The sequence below is a fragment of the Panthera uncia genome, chromosome F1 (assembly GCF_023721935.1).
Source record: "Panthera uncia isolate 11264 chromosome F1, Puncia_PCG_1.0, whole genome shotgun sequence".
NCBI classification, from domain to species: Eukaryota; Metazoa; Chordata; class Mammalia; order Carnivora; family Felidae; genus Panthera; species Panthera uncia.
Genome location: NC_064813.1, coordinates 40,381,216 through 40,407,495, shown reverse-complemented (window position 1 = coordinate 40,407,495; position 26,280 = coordinate 40,381,216). Strand labels below are relative to the sequence as shown.

The 26,280-nt window shown below is 55.8% G+C and overlaps 1 protein-coding gene across 1 annotated transcript in view; it reads right to left on the bottom strand.

Annotated features, from left to right (window-relative positions):
* The window catches only part of PPFIA4 (PTPRF interacting protein alpha 4), a 35,798-nt gene extending 16,915 nt beyond the window's left edge, over window positions 1-18,883 (bottom strand). The window contains exons 1-18 of the mRNA XM_049634396.1: window positions 18,270-18,883; window positions 14,847-14,948; window positions 14,288-14,452; window positions 13,914-13,988; window positions 13,606-13,695; window positions 12,940-13,131; window positions 12,482-12,628; window positions 12,062-12,196; window positions 9,690-9,773; window positions 9,347-9,478; window positions 9,009-9,071; window positions 8,248-8,339; window positions 5,577-5,685; window positions 3,793-4,001; window positions 2,057-2,297; window positions 1,565-1,600; window positions 1,215-1,348; window positions 788-954 (exon numbers count right to left, since the gene is read on the bottom strand). Of these exons, the coding sequence (XP_049490353.1) occupies window positions 788-954; window positions 1,215-1,348; window positions 1,565-1,600; window positions 2,057-2,297; window positions 3,793-4,001; window positions 5,577-5,685; window positions 8,248-8,339; window positions 9,009-9,071; window positions 9,347-9,478; window positions 9,690-9,773; window positions 12,062-12,196; window positions 12,482-12,628; window positions 12,940-13,131; window positions 13,606-13,695; window positions 13,914-13,988; window positions 14,288-14,452; window positions 14,847-14,948; window positions 18,270-18,503 (2,407 nt within the window). The 5' untranslated portion in view covers window positions 18,504-18,883. The remainder of the gene's footprint in view (window positions 1-787; window positions 955-1,214; window positions 1,349-1,564; window positions 1,601-2,056; window positions 2,298-3,792; window positions 4,002-5,576; window positions 5,686-8,247; window positions 8,340-9,008; window positions 9,072-9,346; window positions 9,479-9,689; window positions 9,774-12,061; window positions 12,197-12,481; window positions 12,629-12,939; window positions 13,132-13,605; window positions 13,696-13,913; window positions 13,989-14,287; window positions 14,453-14,846; window positions 14,949-18,269) is intronic.
* Between the last annotated feature and the right edge of the window lie 7,397 nt (window positions 18,884-26,280).

Here is a 26,280-nt window from a genome sequence, read left to right as displayed (position 1 = left end):
GTTCTGAGTTCCAGAAGCACCCTAAGCATATCGCTATGATTACACTACTTTGGAATCATCTCTTTATTATTTCCTTTCCACTAGGCACTGAGCTCCTTGAAGGAATGGCCTACTGCTCCAACACCCAACACTAAGCCTTGTATATAGCAGTTAATAAATGTCTGTTGAAAAAAATGACTGAAAAGATGACAGAAAGCAGGAGAGGGGGCGGGAAGAAGCAAAGAAAGATAGCTGACATTTATTGTGTACCTACCATGTGCCAAGCATGTACGAGAACTTTGTATTAGCACAGAGGTGGTAATGCTCTTTCCCAAGCGTTTACGCGAATATAAGGTCTACGAAGCCATAATGAGGCATTACGATACGTTGCGTCCAAAGGTCAGGTATACTAGAAATAAGTTCTAATCACGAACTGACTCTCCTAAAGAAAGAACCAAGAAATTCTTCCCGAAGGCCCTGAGAACACCAGAAAACCTCCAAACTGAAAGAAACCTCAGAGGGCCAATCTCTCGCTCCAGACAGGAATCCCTTCCACATCACTCCAAATAAATACCTCCCTCCCTGCAGCCTGGAGCTTCTGTGGCAGGAGCTAGCACCTCCTGAGGCAGCCCGGGGCTCTCAAGGAACAGATCTCACGGAAAACCGCTGCTCTCTGGAGCCGAAATCTGCCTGGCTGTGCCTTCCACCCACTGGCCCCTGGGAGGCAGGGGGAGAAGGCTGGACCTGAGTACACCCTCCTGCTCTGGCCCCTCTACTTGCACCCGTTCGCTAGGAAGTGGACAGAAACCATGGCCCGTGGCTCCATCTCGGCTCAGCTGGATTAGCCGGCCCTTCTCCTTCTTCCCGAACAGGCGGCCGATGGACGACTTGATGCCCTTGCGCTTGGCACCCTTGTGCAAGGAGTCCTGGCTGCTGTTGCTGCTGCTGGGGTTGCTGCCCTGATCCTCCAAAGCACTACAGGATGACAGCCAGGAGCGGGTGGAATGAAAAGAAACATACTTTAATTATAGCAGGAGTCAGGGACGTTAGACCTCAGGAAGAACTTAACAGGAGGCTGGAGGTGGGGGGCGGGTATGATCAGAGCAGGTGACCAAAGGAGATGTGGGAATGTCCTTCCATGATGGCGTTTCAAAGAGAAGTGAGATGTTCTCTTGAAACAGGGAGGACATGACCGTGGCAGTAGAGAGACTCAAGGTGGGGCCCGTGCCACTTACCTTTTGCCTTCTTCCTGGCTCAGGGCTGGGTGGCCAAGCTTCTCTAGCCGCAGCGTCCTGGGTGAGGAAGGAGGAGAAGTCTCACATTTTATGGTGGCTTTATCCTCCCGGTTCTCTTCCCGAGACACTGGCGACTGAACAGACAGTGAAGCCGTCAGGGGATAGAGGGAGAGATCTGGGGCCTGCCTACCCAGCCCGGACAAGGCAGAGGAGCTTGGAGAAACGCAATGGGAAGGCCTGGGGCCTCTCTGAGCCCAGACTCAGACTCAGGGGCCCAGGGGAGAGAGGCCGAAAGGGAAGGGCCTGGGAGAATTAACCCGTTAGTACCTGGGTCCTCAGGCAGCACTCACCAGCAGCTTCCTCCTATGCTTTCTTAAGTCACTGGGCTGGAAGAGAGAGTGAAGGGTGAGCTCAGAATCACCCTCTGGATGCCTGAAAGTCAACCCCAAGGGGAACCTGGTGGTCTTAGGATGAGAAGATAGGATTCAGTGCCTCACACAGGCCTTGAGAGAATACGAGAGCAGAAAAAAAACTGGCCTGATGAAATAAGTCAGGGCCACCTCTGGAAGAAAGGGAGAGGTATGGGCAGGGGGCGAGTTTCTTACGCATTCTGTGCTTATCCAAGAGAGAGGGTTCAGGAAGATATGACAGGCCCTTTCCAAACCCAGAAGGACATGTTGGTGGCCTGACATGCCGGGGTCTGCACACATCATGGGAAGAAGATGCCAGCCCCAACTGAGAGGGAGGGAGTCCTCCCCTGCCTTAGCAGCTCCCCTCGGCCAGCCCCTAACACAGAGCCCGGCCATGACAGGGCCTCTCATCAACTGCCCCAAGACTCTCACCAGGGTCATGACCCCCATGCGGTCCAGGTCCTGGGCTGCACTGCGGGAGGTGAGCTTGGGTGTGGAGCGGCCGCTGAGAGGAGGGGACGCGCTGGCCAGGGACAGGGCGGTCAGAGAGGTGGGGATAGAACCGCGTTTGCGCAGCTGGGTCAGGTTTAGGGCCTCCATGCTGCCACTGGTCACTCGAGTCTCAATCTCCTCGGCACGGAGCTCTGTGGACTCCTTCTCCTCCTGGATCATCCTGGGGAAACCAGACCCTGAGTTGGCCCCTCCGAGGCCCAGCAGGAGGCTGGTTGTGGCAGCGTCCGCGCTCACCACCCTGGGACCCCGGGCAGAAAGCCATGCCTGGGGTGGGGGAGCCACGCTGTGTCTGGCATGGCCTCGCCGACACAGCTGGCCCTGCCCACCGCAGCTCAGAAACATCGCTCTCTCTCTCCCTCTCTCTGAGTCTCTCGTCAGCTGGCCTCACGTAACAAAACTCCCCGGTTTACCAAAAGAAGTTGCGGGAAAAGGAGGCATGTAGTCAGTGGCATACAAGCCATCCTGGGAGGCAGAATTCTTGACCTACCACTAACTATGCGGGCAACCCTGAGTCAGGCTCTCCGGCCTCAGTTTCCCCATATCCCCAATGTCAGGAGGGGTCTGAGCCAGCAGTTCCCAAACCCAGGTCCCTCCCCAAACCCATTGTCCTTTAACTGACAATGACCCCGAAGGAGTTTTCCCTGTTCTACAGAAAAATGAGAAAACTGATGACCATGGGGGGGTGGGGGGCCGGGGGAGGGGGAGCGCGTGCGCACTCTCACACACGCGCGCTGACGTAACATGCCTTCTGTCCTCCGGGAGCACGGCTTGTCTTTATCCTGAGAGTGTCTTCTGACACTAGGGAATGTTAAAACGCCCTTTCTTTTGTACAATGGTTGTGATAGGAAACAGCAGCTACCGTTCCTGATTGCCTTTGCAGAATAAAAGTTGGCGGCCCTATGTGTGTGTGTGTGTGTGTGTGTGTGTGTGTGTGTGTGTTATGATGTTTTCCTTTTAACTGGTCTGTGAAATCCAAAAGTGTGGGAACCATGGAACCAGATGCCCCCGATAGCCCTCTAAAGCTCTGATGCACTCGGGCTCAGATTCTCCCTTGCCGTTGGTGATAAACATTAATAGCCCCCCTACAAAGGCAGGGTAAAGTTCAGGGCTTGATAACTTTCCCCGCCACTGGTTTCCGCTTGATGTCTTGTTAGGGATGGAAGACATGCTACAGTGCACTGAGTGTAGACCTGAGTTTGAATCCTGGTTCTGCCACTTACTCTGTGGTTTTGGGCAAATCACTTAACCTGTCTGGTTTCCGTTCCGTTGTCTGTAACATGGAAATAATGCTGCTTCCCCCGGAGGCTAGTGAGACTGACAGCAGCATTTATACAAAGCTCTCACCCTGAGGTGACCTCAGTAAGTGGGAGCTAGGCTCTTAGCGATGACATTTAGCTGCAGGAACACAGCCTCCCAAGCCCTAGGAGGGGAAATGAAGTCTGAGAAGTCAGTCTAAGACCCCACCCCTCTCCGTCCAGTAGTGGACCTGAGACCCCCCCCACCACACACACACACACAGAGTCCCTAGACCAAGCACTCGAAGGTGCAGCTGTTGGAGACAAGCAAATACATGAAGAATTTTTCCTGCAGTGCCCAAACCCAAAGGGGCCCCTGTCCTTCAAGGTACCTCCCAGACCCTCCACCCCTGCCCTAACCTGATCTCCTCATTGATGGCATCCAGCTGCTCCTGGAGCATCATGGCCAGGGTCTGGGCGTCCGAGTGGCCGCTGGGAGAGACAACATCCACGGAGCCCACCAGACCCCCTGGCTCATCCTCATCCACGTCGGAGATCTCAGGGTCGCTGTCAAAGGCAGGGGTGGCTGTGGGCGCCAGCACCCCAGGCAGTGGAGAGGGCTCCCAGCCCTTAGCAAAGGAGGGGAGAAGGGTAGTAATAAGACACAACAGACGGGCTGAGGAGCAGGACCCTCCCCACCTGTACCAGCAGCACTGGCATCTCCGGGGGACTTGTTAGAAGTGCAAAATCTCGGGCCCCGCCCCCCGCCTTAATGATTCACAGTCTGCATTTTAACCAGATTCCCAGGTGATTTATGTGCCTGTTAAAGTCTAAGACGTAATACTCCAATTCAAGGAGCCAGAGTGGCCGAGTGGTTAGGCACAGATTCCAGAGAGAGACTGCCTTGCTTTGAAACCTGCCGGGCAACTGTGGTAAAGCTGTGTCACCTCTCTGTGCCTCAGTTTCTTCGTCTGTACAACAGGGATAGTAGTAGAACCTACTTTGCAAGTAATTATGAGAACTGAGTGAGGAAATGCACGTGAGGCACTTAGCACAGCGTCTGACACAAAGTAAGCACCGTATGTAGGCTATCCCTTTCTATTAACACGAACTCTCCAAGAGTAACCAGACCCAGGCGACAAGAGAAACCAAGCAGTCCTGACTGCCTTGTGTCTCCCAGAGTTTCAGCACATCACAGGGCCCTGTAGTCAACCCTGAGAGGTGGGGGCTTCTCAGAAGTCACCTGCAAACCTCGTCGGTGGACAAAGGCGTGGAAGAAGAAAGAGCACAGAAATGAATGAGCCAGAAGAGGAGGGGAAGAAAAGGAAAGGGACCAGAGACAGAGAGGTGCCCTAACCCCATCCTCTGGGACCCAACCCTCCAAGGTTCCCTTAGGGTTCCTTTCTAGCTCCTGGGCACCTGCTGTGTTCTTAAAAACAGAAAGAGCAAAGGGTGAGGGGAGAGAGAATGAGAAGCCTTCGTTCAGGCTGCGATTCCATCAGACTAGGGCTTTCCTAAGGGCAGAGATGAACCTTCCCCTATCAGGCTAGGAGTTCCCCCCTTCTCTACATGTATGTTGTAGTGCCTCAGCGCATGTAGAGGGCCCGGGCTCAAGACAAAGCATGCTTAACCATTATGGGGCTAAGAAAGAATCACATTGCCCCCCAAAAAAGAAGAAGTTGGTCCTTTTCTGCCCCTATCTTTCTTGTTCCCTCCTCCCGCCCCAGTTCCCCAGGCAGTCTCAGCATGAACTTGAAGCTGCTTCTCAGAAAACTTCAGGTGCCATCCCCAGGGCCAGTTAACCTGCCATCCCTCCCTCAACTCCCCCACAAACCACAGCTTTTGTTCCAGAAAGCTTGCCAATTCCGTCTCGCCCCTGCATCTCCCACCCCGACCACTAGAAACACACGCCTGCACGCCCAGGCACACGTGCACACACTTCAGTGGGGCCTCAGGGACTGGCTGGCCGCCCGCCAGCCCCTACCGCTTGCCCACCAGGAGGCCAAAGTGAGGGGGCACAGCTGTTGCAGCTGACAGTGGCCCCAACCCCGGCTGCAGCTGTTGTCCACATGGGGGGGGGGGGACGGGAGGGGGAGGATTTGCACCGCACGCCAGCCGTCTGTGAAACCGGAGCCAGGCACGCGGCTGAACTGACCCCAAGCTCCCTGGGGAGACCCCTCCACACTCACCCCTCCACCCCTCACCTTGGCAGACTCCTCCCGCAGTGCCGAGTAGCGCCGATGCAGACCTGAGGGCGCGTGGGTGGCTGTGCTCAGGGAGAACCGCACATCCGCTGCACTGCCCATATGCGACCTTGAGTGTTCAGGGGGAGAAAAGGCCAGCCCTGAAGACTGAGTGCCCCGGCTCACACCCGCTAGGTCCAAAGGGTTAAAGGATCTTCAGTTTGGCGAAGAGAAGTCTTAGCAGGCATAGAGCTATCGTAAATGGTTTAAGGACTGCCATGTAAACAAGATTCGATTTATTCTCTGGTGCCCCAGGGATCAGAATGGTCCAGGGGAGAAAGTTCTAGGGAGGCAGCTTTCCATTTAACATAAGAAGCATCTTGGGTGCACCTGGGTGGCTCAGTCAGTTAAGCGTCCGACTTCGGCTCAGGTCATGATCTCACAGTTTGTGAGCTCGAGCCCCACGTCGGGCTCTGTGCTGACAGCTCAGAGCCTGGAGCCTGCTTCGGATTCTGTGTCTCCTACTCTCTGTGCCCCTCCCCGGCTCATGCTCTGCCTCTCTCTCTCTCAAAAATAAATGAACATTCAAAAAAATTTTTTTAAAGAAAACGTAAGAAGCACCTACGAATGGTAAAATTTGGCTTGGGATGCATCTGGTGGCTTTAGAAAAGCTGTCTGTCTGTCTCTCTCTCTCAAAAATTAACATTTTTTTAAAAAATGTTTAAGGTGGAGTGGGGTGGGGCGCCTGGGTGGCTCCGTTGGTTAAGCGTCTGACTTCAGCTCAGGTCATAATATCACAGTTTGTTCAAGCCCTGCATTGGGCTCTGTGCTATCAGTGCAGAGTCCTCCTGGGATCCTCTGTCTCCCTCTCTCTCTGCCCCTCCCCCGCTCATTCGCACACAGGCTATCTCTCAAACATAAATAAACATTAAACAAAAATTTAAAAAGCTGAGCTCCCCATCAACGAGTTATTCAAGCAGCAGCTCTCGGGCCCTGACAAGAATGGTGTGGGAGAGCTCCCGGCATTGAGAGACTTTGGAAGGAAGGATCTCTAAAAGTCCTTTTAATCCTGAGGGCCTTTTTTCCTTCGCTTTCTCCTAAGCAACATTCCTTGGGTTTCCCCATAATCTGGAAGAGTCCCTAGTCAAAATTCAACCCAGGCATATTTCCTACCCCCAGGAAACTTCAGGACACCCTGATACCGTATCAGAGACATGGGCTAGAGATGCCCCCAAAGGTCTATTTCAACTCTGAGATTTTAGAATCTCAGTTATGATGCTCTGGAATGTCTGGAAGCCTTCCCTAGTGACACTTCTTCCCTATGCCTTCCCAATTTGGAAGCCTTGAGGGGGCCCAGGGCAAAGGGACGGGGCAAGCCTACAGCAGATTGTACAAGGTAGCTGCAGGGAAAAGGGAGTTTCTGCTTATCTCCCTCTCCTCCCCTGCAGTTCAGTCCCAATTCCATGATGGGTCCTGTATTTCTACGGTCAAAGCCAAGAATTCCCAACCATTAAGGAAAGCAAGCAGTGGCAAATGGCTTGGTATACTCTAAGTCATGTCTTATTTATGGGGGGGGGGGTCTCTTCTGAGAAACCTATGGGAAGGAAGAAGTCAGAGGAATCCCACCTACTATTTCCTGTTTCCACTCCCTGCTTCTCTCCATACTCCTCTCCTATACAACAATTTCTGATGAACTTGAAGATGGTACTTACATCTCTACTATTCCAGACAGCCACAGGCTTCTCTTCTTCAAATTCAACGTCCCTTTCCCTAACTCAAACCCTACCCCTCCACACATATATATGCATGTACCCATTTCCTTCAGGGAAGCTGATCCCCATCTCCCTGATATGGCAAGAGCACGACTGAAGGGAACCTCTGAGACTCTCTTCTGTGACACTTTGGTTTGGAAAGAAAACAGCCAGGAGCCATGAACCTCAAGTGGCATCACCTACTAGTATCTTCAGTCTTCACCTTGCCTCTCTGGGCAGAGAAGTAGGGGCAGGATTGAGGTCTGAGTTCAATGTCAATGACTTCGCAAAATGTGGGGGGGAAATGCAGTAGTTCCCTAAAACATGGACCTAATTCAAACACTAGGTAGAAAGCTCCACTCACCATCTCTTCAAATGTTTTTGGAAAAAGGGATGTCACCAACCGTGGACATGGCATCTCAACTGCCAACAGTAAGGAAGTCCTTAATGCCTCATTTCAGTCTCTCATGCTGCCTTTCTGCCCCCCGCCTGCTACCTGAACCTAGGCGGTCCTTAACTCTCAAACAACAATCCTCCAGAGCCCTAAAGATGGTGACTCAAAAGAACTAGAATGAACCAGACATTCGCCATGAGCAAGTCCTGTGGGACATGGGTGAGCATGTAACTCAGCAGACCCCTTGCAAGGGCATCATGCCCTCTGTCAAGGAAAACAGCATGGCCTGTGTCCCATGGCACTGGGGAAGGAGCATCCTGCCTTTACTTGCCTCTCAGCATCCCTCAGCTCAGAGGACAGGTGCTCCTTCTAAGCTTCCCAAGTGAGCTAGGTGACTTTGACCAAGTTCTTGGAGCCTCAGTGTCCCACCCTGGATAGGAGGAGGACCCCTGAGGTCCTGGGCGGTCTTTTGGTGGGAGGAAGTCTCCTTCCTCAGGGTCCATCCAGGACCCCATCCCAGCACGCCCAGCCTCCCGCGCTCCAGTACCTGGAGTGGATGCCATCCACAAACGGCCCCCCTCGACCCTTCAGCTGGTCCACCTCTTGGCGCAGCTTCTCAATCTCTTCAGACAGGCGGCCCTGTGCCAGGCAGACCCGGGGTGGGGGTGGGACCAGGGAGGGGCGGAGAGGGGAGAGAGGGACAGAGAGGACAGCAGAGTTGGGGAGAAGCAGAAGAATGTACTGCAAAGTCCAAAGCCAGGGGCCCCCGGCCAGGCTCACAGATGATACCAAGAGAAGAGGTCCAACTGGAAAGGGAGCAGAAAGGTCGGCAGTGGGCAGGCAGAGGGGCAGGGCCGGAAGAGGGTCTGTCTTGGGTAAGGATTCTACCGGAATAGGCCTGCTGAGCCCTCACCACCACACAAACGCATGGCAATGGAGGCTGGGCAGCAGAGGGGCGCCCGGTGCCCGCCCAGACCTCACAGACATTGCTGAGGCAGGCACAGTGCCTAATCCTCCCAGAATCACCAGACTCCTGCCTTACCAGGTTTGAGGGCCCCACCAAATCTCTCCCTGGGCCCTGCCTCTCTGCTACCCACCCTATGCCCTATGCTTATGGCCTCCGTTTCTTCTTTACATGTGGGTGGTGATGCACCCACCGTGACGGGCTCTAGCGAGGATCAGTGAAATAACGTCTGTGCCCGGACTAGCGTGGTGCTGGGTGTCAGAGCAGCTGCATGAAACAGAGGCGTGTTCCTCACCGCAAGCCCGGCCCTCCCAGGCTGGCGGGGCTGGCCGGCAGCTGGGTACCTTGTGATGGTGCTGCTCCTCGATCTGCCGCTGGGAGCTCTCCAGCTCCTGGATCAACGTGTTCTGGGGGAGAAGAGCTGGGAGCTAGGGACTCCGCCCCGCACCTTCCCCCTCCCCGCCCCACCTCCCCAGGCCAGCCCGCCCCTCCTCACCCTTCCCGCTCCCCCTTTCTCCAGCCTCCCTGGGGTCAGTCCACTAGTGTGTGCGGAATGGACACGCCCCGCCCCTAACCCTCTCACATCCCGATTCCTCCCCTCGGGCCGCCCGGCTCCACCCACACCCACCCCCCTCGCCCCGCCCCGGCAGCCCCGCCCACCCGGGCCGGGGTCCCACCGCACCTTCTCCTCCAGGGCCGCCATTCGCTCCTTGAGGTGCAGCTGCAGTCGCTCGTTGGACTCGCTGAGCAGCCGGTCGACGGTGTCTGACAGCCGCTTGTTGTGGTCCTCGTTCATCTTCTCCCGCTGGCGCACCTGCATAGCCAGCACACCTGGCACCAGGTCACCCCAGGCCCTTCCCGGGGAGCCATCCATCCTCCCCCCAGTTCCAGCCCACTCACCTGACCACCTCCTCCTGCCCCTCTATGGCTCTGCCCCTGGCCAGGCCCCTCCCAGCTCCCACCATCCTGGGAGGCTGCCCTGGGGACAGGGAGGGGGACCGAGAGCCCCAGCCCGGTGCCCTCACCCTTGCCAGCTCCTGGTTCTTCTCCTCCAGCTGCCCCTCCAGCTGCCGCAGGTGTTCCTCAATGTTGCCATGCCTTTCTTCAGCCTGGAAGCAGGGATGGGTCAGTGCAGCCTGCTGAGGCCCCCACATCCCCCAGTGCCAGGGTGCCCTTGGGGGATCAGGGCCTCAGTACCAACGAAGCCTAGCCCTCGACCTCTCACCTAGGAGCAGAACTGCCATCACCACTGCCCTTCTCCCCAAGTACTCTCTACCCCCTGCCAGGTGTTTCCCCCACCCCATTCTTCCTGCTCAGGGCCTGCCTTAAAACATCCCAGGGGCACCTGGGTGGCTCAGTCGGTTAAACGTCCGACTCTTGGTTTTGGCTCAGGTCACGATCTCATGGTTTGGGCCCCACATCAGGCTCTGCACTGACAGTGAGGAGCCTGCTTGGGATTCTCTCTCTCTCTCTTGCTCTCTCTGCCCCTCCCGCATTCATATTCACTCTCTTGCCCGCTCTCTCTCAAAATAAATAAATAAATAAACTTAAAAATCCCAGAGCTGACAGCCCAATGGACTGTAACTTCTCTCCAGGCTCTCAGAGAAAACTCCACCGGAAAACATGAGCTACCATAAATCTGTATGCCTCCGGGCAGATGCGCCTGCACTTAAGAGTATAGATGCAAGCCAGACTGCCTGGGTTCGAATCCCGGCTCCCCCTCTTCCCAGCTGTGTGGGCAAGTCATTGAACCTCTATGTGCCTTAGCTTCCTCAACTGTAAAACACGGATAACAACAGCACCTATGCCCATTGGACCACTGCAAGGACTAAATGAGATAATCCATGGCAAACACTTAGGACGCAATCAACACTCAGTAAACGCTAGCCATGGTTATCATCTTTGTAATTAAACGAGCCAAAGTAGAGTGGTCTCCCTTCCACTCATGTGTCTCCAGAGATGGAGACCCCACTGTCTCTGCTGACTAGATATTCCAGACTATCCCACATCTCACAGTCAGGAAATCCTTCCTTAAAGCCCCACCCCCCCCACCCCCGCCGCCACTGAGTCATTTGAACATATTATTCAGTTCAGCCCATCCTTCCTGGCAGTTTTGGGAGATACTCAAGCTGACGGCTCAGCATCCCACATGTGACATCTTCTGCTGCACTTTAAACCCAGCACTTCATCCCTAGGAGCTAGAAAGGTCTTAGACACCACCAAGTCCAACCCCATCATCATGGAGATGATGGCATCATCAAAGAGATAAAGACACTGACACCTGATTGGGGAGGGGGTGACTTTTCTCAGGTCACGGAGCCAGTTGGTGGCAGAAGCAGGCTTGGTTCTGGGTTTCCCCGAGGACAGCCAGGCTGCAGGTTCTCGCCGCAGCGCCCCCAAGCTGCCACCCTGCCACACTGGCCAGCCTGTGTCCTCCCAGGCTCCGGGGCCTGATGCTTACTTCTGATTTCCTTCTCTCAGTGGGCAGGAGGATAGCGAAGGTGATCCCAAGTGAGGCCACCCCTGAAGGCATCCAGCCTGCTGCAGACACCCCTAAATTCTCTTGATTAACCCCACCCCATGCCTATGTCTGTGCATTTACCCAGCTCTTCCAGATCCTGTGATGTTCCAGCCTGCACACCTCTTAAGAATGATTACTCCACAAAGTTAACTACCCATCAGGTACAACTCTATTGCCTTGTATTAATCCTAAAGCCGCCACCTTCAAGCAATCAGAGTTGGTCCCAGAATGCTTCAATTTGATAAACAGAGGTATACTCAGCAGCACCTGGGTGGCTGAGTCAGTTAAGCATCTGTCTTTGACTCAGGTCATAATCTCATGGTTCGTGAGTTCAAGCCCCACATCGGGCTCTGTGCTGTCCGTACAGGGCCTGCTGCAGATCCTCTGTGTCCTCCTCTCTCTCTGCCCCTCCCCTGCTTGCACTCTCTTTCTGTCTCTCTCAAAATAAATAAATAAACTTTAAAAAAAAAAGCTCGGTCTAAACTCCCACCCTCTACCCCCTCTGATCCTATCTCCTCTCGGAATTCATCTTTCCAGAGATTAAAGTCCTAATTTTTCAACTCCAGCCCCACACAAAAGGAAATATTAACACAAGAGTGTAAGTGATAAACGCTCTGCATCCACACAGGCTCATCTACTTCTCCCAGGGCTTCTCCACCCCTTCTCAGGGGACTGTCTCCTCCCCGCGGGGTGATGAGGGCAGGGATTGGTCTTCCAACCGACAGACACGGACAGTGAAGTCATGCCGTGGGAAGCTGTCTCCTGGCTCCCGGTGCCGCGTGCCTCCGGCTGTCTCCACTCACTGCCTGGCTCCATAAGAGCTCCGGGAGAGGAAAGGGAAGCAGGGGCAGACCCCCGGGCCCCGGGCCCACTCGCCTTGGTGAGGGCCGCAATTCTCTGAGCCAGCTCGGCCTCCACCTCCGGCAGCGTCTCGGCCTTGCGCATGGTCTGCTGCAGCTTCTGTTCCGCCACCTCCAGCAGCTCCTGCAGGTGTCGGGCCTTCTCCTCACACTAGCACGGGGTGGGGCGGGGCGGGGCAGGGCGGGGGAGAGTTAAGAGGGGACACCGAAGCCTCCCGACCCTCTGCCCCAGCCTCAGGAGAGAGCAGGTGCCAGGCCAGAGAAGCAAAGGACAACCTTGGTTCTTGGCTGCCCAAGAGGCCTGGCTTCCCCTTTCCCAAGGTGACCGGCAGGACCCCCAAGGGCTCCTGGGCCACCAAGGGGAGGTTCCGGCATGACCACCAGGGCCTCCAGGGTCAAGTACGAGGCCTGCCCCCACCCCATCGGGAGGAGTTACCTGGCGGTGCAGGGACTCCTTATTGGCCAGCTCGTTCTCCAGTTTGTCGTTGAGGTCATGGATGGAGGTGGCCTCACGCTGAGCAGCCAGGTAGCGCTTCTCTAGTGTCGTGATTCTCTCCTCCATGTCCTCCTTCTGGGCCAGAGCCTGGGCAGGAGAGGAGGGGACAGGACGGAACGTCATCAGCTTCACCCCACTCCCATCCTGTCTGCACCTCCCCACCAATACCTGGCTGGCTGTATCTTCCCCACATCGCCCTGCCAGTTTCTGACCTTGACCCATCCCTCCCGCCACTCCTCCCCACAGTGGAGCCCACCCAGTATTTAGTCTTAAACCCCCCAGCCCTGGTCCGGCCCTCCCTCCACCCCCAGGGCATCCAAGCACCTCCCCTCCCGGGTGCCGAATGCCCCCAGTCAACCAGATGGGGCCGGGGGGTGGGGGCGGGGGGCCTTGCTCACCTCCCGGAGGTCCCGCTGGTGCTTGCTGCTCAGTTCCTCCGACTTGATGAGGTCCCGGCGGGCGGTGCCCAGGTCCTCCTCAAGCTCGGCCACGGTTGCTGTCAGGGTGACCAGTCGCTCCCGGGCCTGGCTCAACTCAAAGTTCTGCTTCTCCAGGAGCTCCTGCAGCTCCTCTACCCGGCCCGTGTCATCCTCCAGGGACAGTGAGCCACCAGTCAGTCCTCAGGGCCCCGGGTATCCCACTCCCCTGGCCCACCCCAGGGACAGCACAACCAGAGCAGACCACAGCTCTGCCTCCAATTTCAGGGCGCACCACCTTCTGCTGTCTCAGAATCTTGTAACCTAGGAAGGGGCCTGACTAGGGGAACAAAGGCTCAGAGAGAGAAGGGATCTCGCCTGACACCGACACACCAGGCAGACGGCACCTAGCGATTCAAGTGGACAACATTATTATGAGCCAGCAGCACGTTGGGCGCACACACACGCTCAAGATCTATAGATTTCATTGCAGGCAGGGTGGGGGAAAGAAGGAGACAGAGGTGGCAATATTGGAGAAAGTCCCAAATTTAATTCAAGCATTTGCTCTGCTGAACTAAAGCGGGGTAGGGCCCTCACCTCCCGTCTGGCGGAAGACCTGCCCCTGCCACGCAGTTTCCCATGACCCACCTTCCGCAGGCGCTTCGGTCCCAGCTCCACGGCCCCCTCCTCTTCTGCCGCTCCATCCCGCGCCCCTGCCCCCTGCTGCAGGGCAGATACCTGTAGGGCACAGCCCCCAGGGCAGTGAGTCAAAGAAGAGAGAACTTCCTGTATGTTCCAGACCCTTCGGAGTCCCCTGCCTCCCAGCCTCGCCTTGACTAGCGGTCTCCAGCCTTGATGGTGGGAGAAATCCAGTGCAGAACAGGTTGGGGCGGATCAGTAAACCTGCCGTGGCTTCCAGGAGCCGTCTGCAGGTGGACGGTGGGCAGGCAGCTTACCTGCTGGTGGGCACCCGCCAGCTGCTCTTCCAAGGTGGTAACTCGCTCCAGGGCCGCTCGGAGCCGCTCCCGCACCTGCCCGCGGAAAGGGGAGATGAAAGAAGAAACAGGGACCCCACTGGACTCAGGCTGGAGGAGCCTGGGCTTGATCCACCAGCTTTGGGCATGAGGCAAAGCGAGGGACCTGCCAAGAGGCAAATTTCTGAGAGGGAACCTAAGAGGAGGACCTGGAGATCAGGCCGGTGGTAGTGGTGGGCGGGGCCAGTTATGAAGCGAGAAGGCTGTTTTCCCCAAGCACAGGATGCAGAAATCGCAGAGAAGGGTCTCACAGAGGCCCCAGGGAAGTGGGCCACGCGGTGGGCCAGGCTGGGTACCTTCTCATCCAGGGCCTTGTGGTGCTCAAACAGCGACTTGAGGGCCTTCAGCACCTCCACCTCACTGGAGACCCCCGAAGGTGACTGGGCCTGGCGCTTGACCACAGTCATCCGTAGCGACCGCTCATGGCGGGACACCAGGCACTCCAGATGTTCCAGAAGCAACTGGCAGGGAGCAGGGGAGGGCAAGAGGGAGGGCTGTGAGCATGTGCCCCAGGGGCTATGAGCAGGGTCCACATGACCACCGAGTGGACAGGAGTACAGCCATGTGCACTGCTGTTAAAACACCGAAATACTTCATGTTGGTAAATACCTGCTGCCCCAGTAGAACACCTGCCCCGAGCCAGCTGGCCTGGCCTCTCTCCCAGGACCCCGACCTTCCTATGACCACCCCCATCTACAGGTGAAAAGCCTAGCACCGACGGCTGAATCATTTGATCCCAGAACACAAGACAAAAAGACGTTAGGAAGGGGCAGGGGGTATGCCTGGCCCTGGCCATGCCAGCTCCCTTGGTCAAGGGGTCCACACACACATACACACACCAGGTCACCCACTTACCCTTGTGTTATTCCGCTCTGCTTTCAGCTCTGATATCTCTTCCTCCCTTTCTAGAAGTTGCTCCCGACACATGCTCAGCTCCCGGGTTAAGGTGGCAAATTCCTGAAAACCCCCAAGGCCTCTGAGTGCTTGGGGATTTGCCCCCTAACCGGTGTCCTGCATGCCCACGTCAATGGTGGGATCGTCTCACCCGTCCCTTACTTCCAGCACCTGCCCCCAGAAAAGTCCCCATCCATCTGTATTGCGGGGCTGTAAACCGCAGCCAGCATGTGCATCCCTAGAGGGGTCCACATCTCTGCGCCCTCCATGCATTCCAAGTATGTGTTAGGGTACCAGGGACAGAGGTGGAAACAAGAGTGAGAAAGTCACCGAATCTGCTTTGCAGCCCCCTGCCCCTCCAGCCAACAGTATAACCTGATTATGTCCTTCCTATTTTGTATTTCTATTTCCCCAACAACCCGATGACAGCATCCTTTAGAAACAGACGGAGGGGAGTCTCCCCTTATGGTAAGGTCCCAAGATATTAGTCAAGGAAGAGAGGGGGCTTTGAAGGGAGTACCCCGGGGAGCTCCCTCCCACCCACTCCCCAGGGCTTTGCAAGCTGCAGGTGGCTGGTGAAATAAGGATCCATGGACAGGGGAGCAAAACAGCCTGCAGACCTGCTCAGTCCGCCATTTGGCTTTAGCACACATCCTAGGGATCCCCACTCACTTACTCCAGGGCTGCATCCCGGGGCTTGATGGCAGGGCACTTGCACTGGCCTTACTGGGTAACCATGCTCAAAGTATCCCTTTGAGGGGCCCTGTTCCCACGCTGTCAGGCCCACACACCATGAGACACCTTTTCAACCCACCCATCTGGGTCAGGACAAGCACACAGGGGTGAGAAGCTGGCCTCACATTTCCAGGTCCATCATATCCTATTAAATTAGACACAGGGGTGCCTCGTGGCTCGGTTGATTAAGCATCCGATTCTTGGCTTAGGCTCAGGTCATGATCTTCTGGTTCTTGAGTTCGAGCCCTGCATCAGGCTCCACTCTGATAGCATGGAGCCTGCTTGGGATTCTTTCTCTCTCCCTCTCTCTCTGCCCCTCCCTTGCTCATGCTCTCTTTCTCTAAAAAAAAATAAATAAATACTAATAAAAACTAAAGTAGACATCACCTTATTCCAGAAAAGTTTTCAGAGAGGTGACGCAAACCCTGTGGCTGCCCAGCGTCTGGGAGTGACTGAACAGTAGCTGCAGCCCGGTCCTAACCTAAAGCTTCCTTCACACACCAAGGACTCATGATGGAAGGAAAAATTCCAAAGCAGTCCCCACTGATCACTTCAGATCAGGCAACAGGGGATAAGAAGGGCTCTGGGAAGGGCACAGAGACCCAGGGATGCCAGAGCCTGAGAAGTCTCAGACTTCTAACCCTGTTCCTGGATTACTGCTTTCTGTCAAGGCCATGGCCAAAGGTGGAAAGCCAGGCCTGGTGCCAGTGCTGCTCCACTCCTTAGTTTACACACACACACACACACACACACACACACACACACACACACACGTACCCAGAGGCAGGACTCGGCACGCCCCCAGCCCCATGCCCTGACACCACCACGAGGGCTCTCTCCTCTCCCTTCCTGGGCTCCCCACCCCAGAACACCTGCCTCCTCCCCAACTCTAGCCCATCTGACACACTGCTGCCAGGATAATCTCCCAAAGCATGGCATTGTCTACAACGCTGAACATAAACTTCTTACCCTGGTTTTCAAGTTTCTTTCTCATGGTTCCTTTTTCATATACCCTAAGATCTGGTCAACCTGGGTCTCCTGCTACATCCAATCACCAGCAAACCATCCTAATTCCACACCTTTGCTCAATGGGCTCCCTCCCCATGGAAAGCCCGACCCTCTGTCACCACCTGATGAAATCACATGTAGCTTTCAAAGCCCGTCTCAATGGATATACCTCCTTGGGACCCTCCAGACTCCCCAGTGGAAGATTCTCTCCCTCCTCTGAAAACTGTCTGGAACAGTGGTTAAGAGCACCATCTTAGAAGTCCATGGTTTAACCACAAATACTGTGGGCACCTACCGTGTACCAGGTCCCTGAGTACATACACAAGAAACACATAATCCCTGCCCTCCTGAAGTTCCCAGTGTGCGGCTGGAATCAGATCTCAGCTCTGCCCCATTAGCTGTGTGACCCTGGACAAGTCATCTAGCCTGTTTGAACCTCCATCTCTATCTGTAAGACACAAGTAGAGGCCACCCTCATGTGTTGCTACAATGACCAAATGAGCCAACGCATGGAAAGCACTTAGCACAAGTCCACCAAAGGCGGCTACTTTTACCACCATTTCAGCAACCCTTTGGAGCCCCTCTTCTCTTCCCCTGCTTGGTCTTCCGGTCATTTGGGTTTTTAACCCATCTCCTTTATAGCCCGTGGGCCCCAGGGCCAGGGACTGGCTCCTTCATTCTAGGGCTTGTTCGGGGCCTCATGCACAGTCAGCGAGGACCTCTCACGCCATTTCTTCCCCAGGGCTCCATATCCCTCTTGATGAAGCATCACAAGACTCTGCCCCCCACCACTTCTGAGCTCCCAGTAGGAGATTTCTGCAGCCCTCCTGGGTTCACCTCAGTTCTCCTCCCCACAGGTGGGGAAAGAGCCTGGGGCTGAGTCGGGAGCCGTGTGGCTCCTCAGAGCTTCCTCCCCGGTCCCAGCAGCACCCTCACAGGCTGTGCAACTGACTAACCTCCTCAAGCTTCACCTCCATCGTTTATAAAACAGAGACGATGGCGGTAACAGTACCAGCTTCATAGCTATGAGCATTTAGTGGGGGCAAACCGCACACACAGTGCTTAGTACACGGAAAACAGAAATGATGACCATCGTTGCTAGTGGTAGTGGTGTTGATTTAGGAGCATGAGACAGGTGTCAAGACCCCTGGCTTGTAGGTTCAGCTCTGCCTAGAATTTTCTATGTGATACCCGTTGTTTTTTCCATCTGTGCATTAAGAGGACTAGATGCTCTCTAAAGCTTCTCCATTTCCACCCTCTGTGATTCCCCACCCACCACCTCCAAGAATAGGGCACTGGTGAGGATCAGTCAAGGCGGAAGTGTCTTTCCAGTCTAGGGTGCCACCTGGTGACCGCATGGGCTCACTGCAGTTGGCAGCTATGGCTGGGTTTTTCTCCCGCATCAAATTCCATCCATTTCTCCAGGTGAAGCCAATGTCAGGCTGAGGAGCTTGGGAGTGACAGGGAAAGGATTTATGTAGGGAGATGAAGGAAAGTTAAATGCTCTGTGAATTCCATTTGTCGATACGCAAACAGATGCAGATAAGCTGAGGGCCCAGAGTGTGCAGGGCTCAGCAGGGCTCGGTGGGGGGGGTGGGGAGGGGGGCAGAATGTGGGGAGGTGCAGACAATCAGGCCTTACCTGGGGGAGGGCGGAGTTAAGGTGGCGCTGGAGCTGGTCCCGCTCATGCAGGGCATCTTGGAGCCGGCTCTGTGTGGCTGCCAAGGTCTCCTGACTCTCCCGAAGGGACTCCAGCAACTTCTCCCGCTCATCCAGCATGTTCACCATCAGCTGCTCAAAGTTGGCGTCAGCATCGGCGCCATGGGGGGGCCCCAGGGGGTCCCCCTCGTTGATTGTGGGCATCACCTCACACATGGTGGGGGTGGACAGGGCCTTCTCAGCGTCGGGGGACAGGGGTGGGGTTCACAGGGTTGGCACTTCCAGGGGGACCCAGTGCATGGGTCTCAGAGCAGGCAGCGCCAGGTGAGTGGGCAGGTGGGCAGGGGCTTCTCCCATGGCATCAGTCGCTCTTGCTCTGAAAGGGGCCTGGTGCCCAGAGTGCCCCTGTGGAATGGAGCCAGAGGGCCTGGCTTAACCTCTCAGGGCTGGGGCTGGGTGCCCTATGTCCCCAGACAAGCGGGCAGCAGCCGAGTGTGGCCATGACAGGCAGGGAGAGCAGGGCTGGAAGAGGGCCCTTCCTTAGGCTGAGTGCTGGAGCCTGGCAGAGTCCCAGCTGGGTCTAGCGACGCCCATCGTTTCTGGAGGGCAGTGGTCTGTGGGAGAAGAGGCTGTGGTGAGGACCAGCTGAGGAAAGAAGGGCATCCAGGGGAGGGGATGGTGGCGGGGGGGGGGGGGGGGGGAAACAGGACCGGGACCAGAACGTGGGGGAGGAGAAGGAGATGTCAGCGCACGCCCCTCCTCCAGGCTTACTCACTCACTCGGATGGCGCCTTCCTTAGTTCTCCCAAGGAACGCACATGCCCGCTGCCGTAGCCTCTGCCTCCAGCTCTCCCCACCCCCCAGCTGTCAGAAGTGCAGCCGCAGTGGAGTGGTTCCCCACCCACGTGGCTCACTGGCCAAATATAGAAATGATTCAGTCAGTGGCAGGGGAGCAGCCAGCAGGCTGCCCAGAGTCCTCCTGAGACCCAGGGGTGGGAAAGTGAAAGGGGGGTAAATAGGGTCTCTGCCCCCACCATAGCCTTCCCCCCTGCACTCAGGCCGAGGTAAGCACAGAAAGGGCTAAAGGGCTCTAAGCGGGTGTAAACCCACACAGGGTGCACTATTAGGGTCACAGGAGACAAGGCCAGGGTACCTCCTACCCTGACCACTGACCCAGTACGGTTCCTTGGAAAGGCACGGGCTGGGCACTGGGTGGCAGAGAGCCCTGACCTACTCCATGCCCATCATTTGGAAAAGAGGCTCCAGGGGCGCCTGGGTGGCTCAGTCAGTTGAGCAGCTGACTTCAGTTCAGGTCATGATCTCGCGGTCCGTGAGTTCGAGCCCCGCGTCAGGCTCTGTGCTGACAGCTCAGAGCCTGGAGCCTGTTTCAGATTCTGTGTCTCCCTCTCTCTGACCCTCCCCCGTTCATGCTCTGTCTCTGTCTCAAAAATAAATAAACGTTAAAAAAAAAAAATTAAAAAAAAAAAAAAAAGGAAAAGAGTCTCCAGCTCAAGTCGCCCCTCCTCCTGAAACCTGGCAGAGAGCAGGCTTCCGTTCTGAAGTCGTGGCCCGCGACTTCCGTGTCGGAGCAGGAACTGAATGATGCGAAGGAACCCGTGGTCAGGTGGGGGTAAAGGGTGTCAGTCTCCCGAGGCGTGCGGGCCCCTGCGCGTGGCCAGGAATCTTCTCCCGCCGTGTAACGGCCCATCGCTGCCACTGCCAACAGGCTGGTTTCCCTGCTGGGGAACGTGTGCCCAGCCTAGCCTCGAGAACACCTTGAGCCCGGCGCGGGGAAGCCCAGTGGTCAGAGCAAAGAATGGTGTGCCAAGGAAGGCAGGGTGCAGCTGGGGATTCCTCTGCCTGCCATTGCCTTCCAACCCCCCTGCCCACTGCCAGGAGGCCACTACTTTAATCCGTTTCGGAAGAGCTCTTGCTGCATGAGAAATAGGATGTGAGGCAGTCAGCACGGTAATGGGCACACACAGGAGATGCTCTCTAAACGATGCTTTCCTTCCTTTCCCTCCTCTTACCATCTGGGGGACACGGACTGCGTCTTGTCCACCCCCCGCCCCGGGTGGCAGACTGGGCAACAGGCAGACTGGGACGGTCAGGGGAAAGGCAGGAGGTATGAGGACCCGATGCGAGGAAAGAAGTTGGACGTTGGGCAGCCCCCAGCCTGTGGCAGGGCTGAACCCAGCAGGGAAACCAGAGAAGGACCAAGCCGCTTCTACCTGAACCCACCTATCATCCCCCGCTTGCCCCCCCCCCCCACAAAGTACTCATGATCCAGGCAGAAATGGGAGCAGCAAGAGGGAGGCTGGGGAGGAATGTGGGCCTAGATCAGACACAAGCTAGAGCACCAGCTTGAGAACTCCTGAGCTCACCCCCACAGTCCTTCCCAGGGGGCCCAGGGGTTCAGGCAGGCATGTGGGTATACCCACACACACGCACGCGTGCACGCACACATGCATACAAGCAGACGCGGAACCATGGGGACCTAGGACATACACGTGTGGCCACACACATGCTCCCAGACCCAAACTGGACACAGACTCTGATCCAGGGGATCCTTTCCCCAAGCTGGAAGCCACCGTGGAGGGCTGGGTCCCTAGCAGCTACAGAGGTCAAAAGTAGCACCCTGGTCTGCACCCTCCCAGCCCAATGTCCCTGCCCCACAGAGCAGATGGGAGTAGACAGGAGGGGCTGCTACCCCAGTCTTGCCAGAAGTGCCAACTCACTAATGCCAATAATAGCGATTCCTCCAATTCTCCCTCCCACTGTGCCCACGACCCTCACCCCGAATGCTCTAATCTGTGAGGCTGAAAGACCACAACCTCTCCAAACTCACCAGCTGCCAGGCCCTCGTCCCCTCCCACTCCCCCATCCCACTCCAAGAAGAAATGAGAGAGAAGTGAGGGTCCGGCTGGGAAAGAGGCTCCTTGTGACAGAACCTGTCCTCGGAAGAAGAGTGTAGTGCACTCAGGAGCTCAGGGTCCTGGGAACAGCCTCAGTCCAACAGATCCCCAGGCATCCTGCAGTGTAGTAAGAGAGGAAGGAGCCCAGAGCCGGGACTCTGGACACCTCGGGTGCAGTTCTGCCACAGACCAGCCGGATGACCTTGGGCTTGTCGCCACCTACTGAGAGCTCTGCTGTAAGATGGAACCCACGACCCTTGCTCTGCCCACCTTCGAGGGATGAGATCACAGATAACACAGAGCTGGGAAAAGCAGAAAGCACCCCATGATTGCAGGGGCGTGTGAATTACCTTAGTAGAGGGCAAAGGCAGGCCTGTGGGAGGGCTTGTCCCAGCTCCTACGGAAAAGGGGCTGGGAGGTTCTCAGGAAGGAAGAACAGACCTCAGGCTGCCCACCGGGATGTGCTGGCTATTTGGTCCAGCTTGGCCTCCCCCAATCCTCCTGGTCTTTCTGGCAACTGAGAAGCTGGCTGCCCCCAGCCTTTCCCAGCCTCCCTCCCAACCAGGTGCCAGGTAACCACTCCACTTCCGCTAGTGAAATGGCACCACGTAGAGCAGGTTGAGGATGAGCCCAGAGGGCGATGCCAGGCAGATGCCCCGAGATGGCTGGCCAGGACCCCCCTACCCTGCCCCCACTTGTGCAGCACGGTGAACAACAGCCAGGAGCTCTAGGGCAACCGGGTCGGGACACCTGGCTCCTTCTGGCTCCAGGGCCGGCTTTAAATAGCGCAATTATCATCTCAGCCTAACAGAAGCCTCTTCAACTCCTGCACAATTTCTAAGTAACACTCACAGGTCCTGATTCAGAGGCGACAGCTACCAGCCCCCAAAGTGAGCATTTGAGGGGCTTTGCCAGTGAGGAGTACGGGCAGGCTGTGACACCGAGGAAGAGGGCTCCAGAGAGAGCAGGCATGAGTGTGAGTGCAAGTGTGTGAGTGTGTATGGAGGGGTCGGACCCACACCAGGTGTCTGGACTCATAAACACAGAAGAGGCAAATCTGAGGCCTCTCTGGCTTTCCAAGAGTCACCCCCCCACCCCATCTCTTCCCAACAAACAGAAGGGCTGTGCACTTGACTTGGGTCTGATGCTCTGGCTGGACACACACACACACACACGGGCCGGCTCCCTACTGCCCTACCAGATGGCAGGCCCCACCATGGTGAGGGAGCTCATCGAGGGCAAAGCTGGTGGCCCTGTAGAGGCCAAAGGGTTAGGGCAAAGCTGGCTGGAGCTGTGCCCAAATGTGAGTGGGCCACGAGCTTGGCCAAGAGGGGGCCTCAGGGTGAAGCCCCTCGGAGCAAGGAGGCAAAAGAGGAGGGCCGTGCTCCCTTCCTTCCCATGTTCCCACTCAACTGGAGGAAGGGGAGGGAGGTGGTCCTCTAGGAAAATAACACTGATTATGATAGCAGCTCTGACGTGCTCGATACCAGGCACTGGGCTGTCGGTTAACATCTATTAACTTACGTCCATCCTCACAATTCCTCACGAGGAAGACCCAATTCTTCCAATGCTTCCCAGTGAGAACTGGGTCTCAGAGTCATGTAACAAAGTCTACGCAGCTGGTAAGAGGAAGAACTAGGATTCGATCCCGGTCTGTCTGACTCCAAGGAGGAGGGGAAGGCAGTTGAGAAAGGGAAGACAGGCCATGACTCCTTTGCCATTTCTCGCCCTTGTCCAGGGACAAGGCAGCCTAGGGACATATCGCCTTGGCTTCCCCCACCCCCGTGCCCCCTGGGGAAGGCCTCTGCACAGCAGCCACCATGGTCACTTGCCCATTGGAAGTGACTCATTTCCAAGGCCTCATCCGCCACCCACCTGAAGCCCTCCCCCGACCCCAGATGCCCTAAGGACTCCAAACCGAGCTGTCAACAGTCCCCTGAGCCCCGCACCCCACACCACACTCCCGCAAGAACTTCAGAAACAGCCCTCAGCTCCCCTCACCCTGCGGGGTTTTCAGATACAATCCTCTGAATGAAGTCCAGCTGCCCACCTCTCCTTCCCTCTAACCCAGAAGCTTCTCCTCCCTCCCCCCTCTCCCTGTTCAGCCCACCACCCCAAAAAGCCTCACCCTCACTCTTCCTCTCCCCCAAGAGCCCAGTGAGTCTCCTCCCCTGCTACTCCCTACCCTGGGGTCATGCTCCCAGACCCACCATGTTGCTCACCAGCTTCTAGCATCTCACCCAGCCTGCCTCAGTGGCCCCTTCCATGTCAGTCTAAGGCACTTCCGCTCACCCTTCCAAGCCCATCTCAAACACTATTTCCTCCACGGAGCCCTTTCTGATTCTCCTACAGGTAAGACTGGCCCTTCAACAGACCCGGCACGGCCCTTTCTTTATACCTGTCTCTGTGACACATCATCGCATCTGAATACTCTGGGGTGAGAACCATTTCCTACTTGTCTTTAGATGCTCCAGCCAGGGGCCTAACATACATGGAACTGAACAGATACGTGTGGCAGAGTCATTTCTGGGCAGACCATCGCTGACCAAGTTCAAAGAAGAGGAACTCCAAAAGAGTGAACACTGGCCCAAGGCCTGGGAGCAGGTTCCTTTCTCTTGCCCTCTGAAAAGTAAAGCTTCTTGAGAGCAAGACAGGCGCCCCTCCTCCCTTGCAAGGCTCTGGAGCAGGCTGATGGGCCTGATTGCCGGCTCCCCCACTGACCACACATGCGACTCTGGAAAGAGACTTCATCTGTCTGAGCCTCGGTTCCTCATCTGTGAAGTGGGGAGGATAGCCAGGCCCGCCTCGGACAGCCCAGCTGATATGTAGATCACTGGTGTTAATGCACCCAGAGCGCTGAGGTCATTGTCCAGCACATAGTCAGTGTTAATTCTTAGCACCCCAGGCCGCTAAGGCACCTCAAGGCAGGGCTCACTCTAAGCACAGTAAGAAAACTAAAAATCCAGGAAACCATTCCCAGAGAAAAACCCTTAGGAAAGCTCTCCTGACAGTTTCTCACTGCTGGCTGGCTACATGTCCCTTCAAAAGTATCCAGTTCTCCGGGCCCCCGAAAAGACCGGCAGTGAGACTATCTCTCTGGGCTTCCAGTTTCCAAATCTGGAAAATGAAGGCCAGAACACAATACACTCTACTGATCTTATAGGTTGTCATGAGGGTCCAAGGAGATAAGAGACAGAAACTGTTACGAGGAATAAAAAACCCTACCCAAGTGTCAGTTAGCACCCACTGCCAGACCCAGGCACTCTCCTTCCTGATGCTGGGTGCACTCAGATAGACACAGGGAGCGATGTCTCTATCCGGCAGGTTCCCCAAGCCTGTATCTGTGAAGCCCATCTCCCCAGCGGCTCCCCAGCAGTCAGGTATGGGCCACCTTCTTCCCAAGACACGGCCTATCGCTTAGGTGAACATACAACTTACCGTCCAAACCAGGACCTTCTTTCTTTTTTTATTTTTTTTAACATTTATTTATTTTTGAGAGAGAGAGAGAGAGGCAGAGAGACAGAGAATGAGTGAGAGGAGGGGCAGAGAGAGAAGGAGACAGAATCCGAAGCGGGCTCCAGGCTCTGAGCTGTCAGCACAGAGCCCAACGTGGGGCCCGAACCCACAAACTGCAAGATTGTGACCTGAGCTGAAGTCGGATGCTTAACCGACTGAGCCACCCAGGCGCCCCAAACCAGGACCTTCTTGAGAATGGATGGAGGCGCTGCTAACAATCACACCAGGACATGGGTGTGAACCAGGCTACCCTGGACATACCTGGCTGCATGGTCACCCTCACTGTCACCACCCCAGGAAGACTAACGTCAAAGGCTAGTGGGGAAAGAAAGACTGTGAGTCTCCTCTTCTAAATACTTCCTCTTCTAAAATACCCAAAAGTATAGCCATCACAACTACCTCTTTAAACGAAGGCAGGATTTAGAGACTATGAGAGAGTACCTTTAGGGGCAGCCCAGGAGGAAAAAGGGCACAGAGGTGGGGCACCCAGGTGGCTCAGTCATTTAAGCGTCTGACCTCAGTTCAGGTCATGATCTGGCAGTTTGTGAGTTCAAGCCCCACATTGGGCTCTGTGCTGACAGCTCAGAGCCTGGAGCCTGCTTCGGATTCTGTCTCCTTCTCTCTCTGCCCCTCCCCATTTGTGCTCTGTCTCTCTGTCTCTCAAAAATAAAATGAATGTAAAAAAATGTAAATGTAAAAAAAAAAAAATGTTTCTAAAAGCGTGAGCAGGGAAGGGGCAGAGAGAGGGAGAAAAAGAATCCCAAGCAGGCTCCTCGCTGTTAGCGCAAAGCCCCACATAGGGCTCGATCTCGTGAACCCTGAGATCATGACCTGAGCTGAAATCAAGAGTGAGGTCTGATGGAGCCACTCAGGCGCCCCCGAGCTCCCTTTTCTTCATTTAATCTCGTCAGCTCCAAATCTGTCACTGTGGCCGACCACCTGATTAAGGTTTCATGTGCATAAGAGGGTTCCAAGTCTAAAAAGAGGTTAGAAAAACCCTGGGCTAAGCACTGTCTACAGGAGACCCCTGCCAAAATAAACACATGTTCCCTCAGAGAGTCAGCACGTCAATGGCACACAGCAGTAAAGCTGAGAAGGCTACCCAGGTGGCACTGGGGGCCCACCAACTCTTTCCCACATTCTGAATGTCTCACAGATCATACGCTTGCATAAACCAAAACGTAAGGCTGGGCCACTGCACACAGCACATACGTGGCTTTGGCTGAACCTCCATCATCAGGTTCGGTAACCCGGGCCAAGTTCTGCTAAGCAGAACCAGGGTCTAACACTCACAGATGTCCTTAAATAAGGTTTGCAGAAGAAGAAACCAAGTAGTAAGTGTGGCATATCTGGGGAATAAAAAATCTTTCAGAACTAGGGTCCCTGTAGGACAAATGGGGTTCTGCTGGTGCTGAAAAAAAAAAAATGCTCAGAAGCCTCTGTATTGGTAGATCAGCCCATCAGATTAGGGAGCTGTCACACCGCAGAAAACAGAACTTCCCAGGCGGGGGGGGGGGGGGGGGGGGGGGGGGGGGGGGGGGCAGGAGGGGAGGGGGGGGGGGG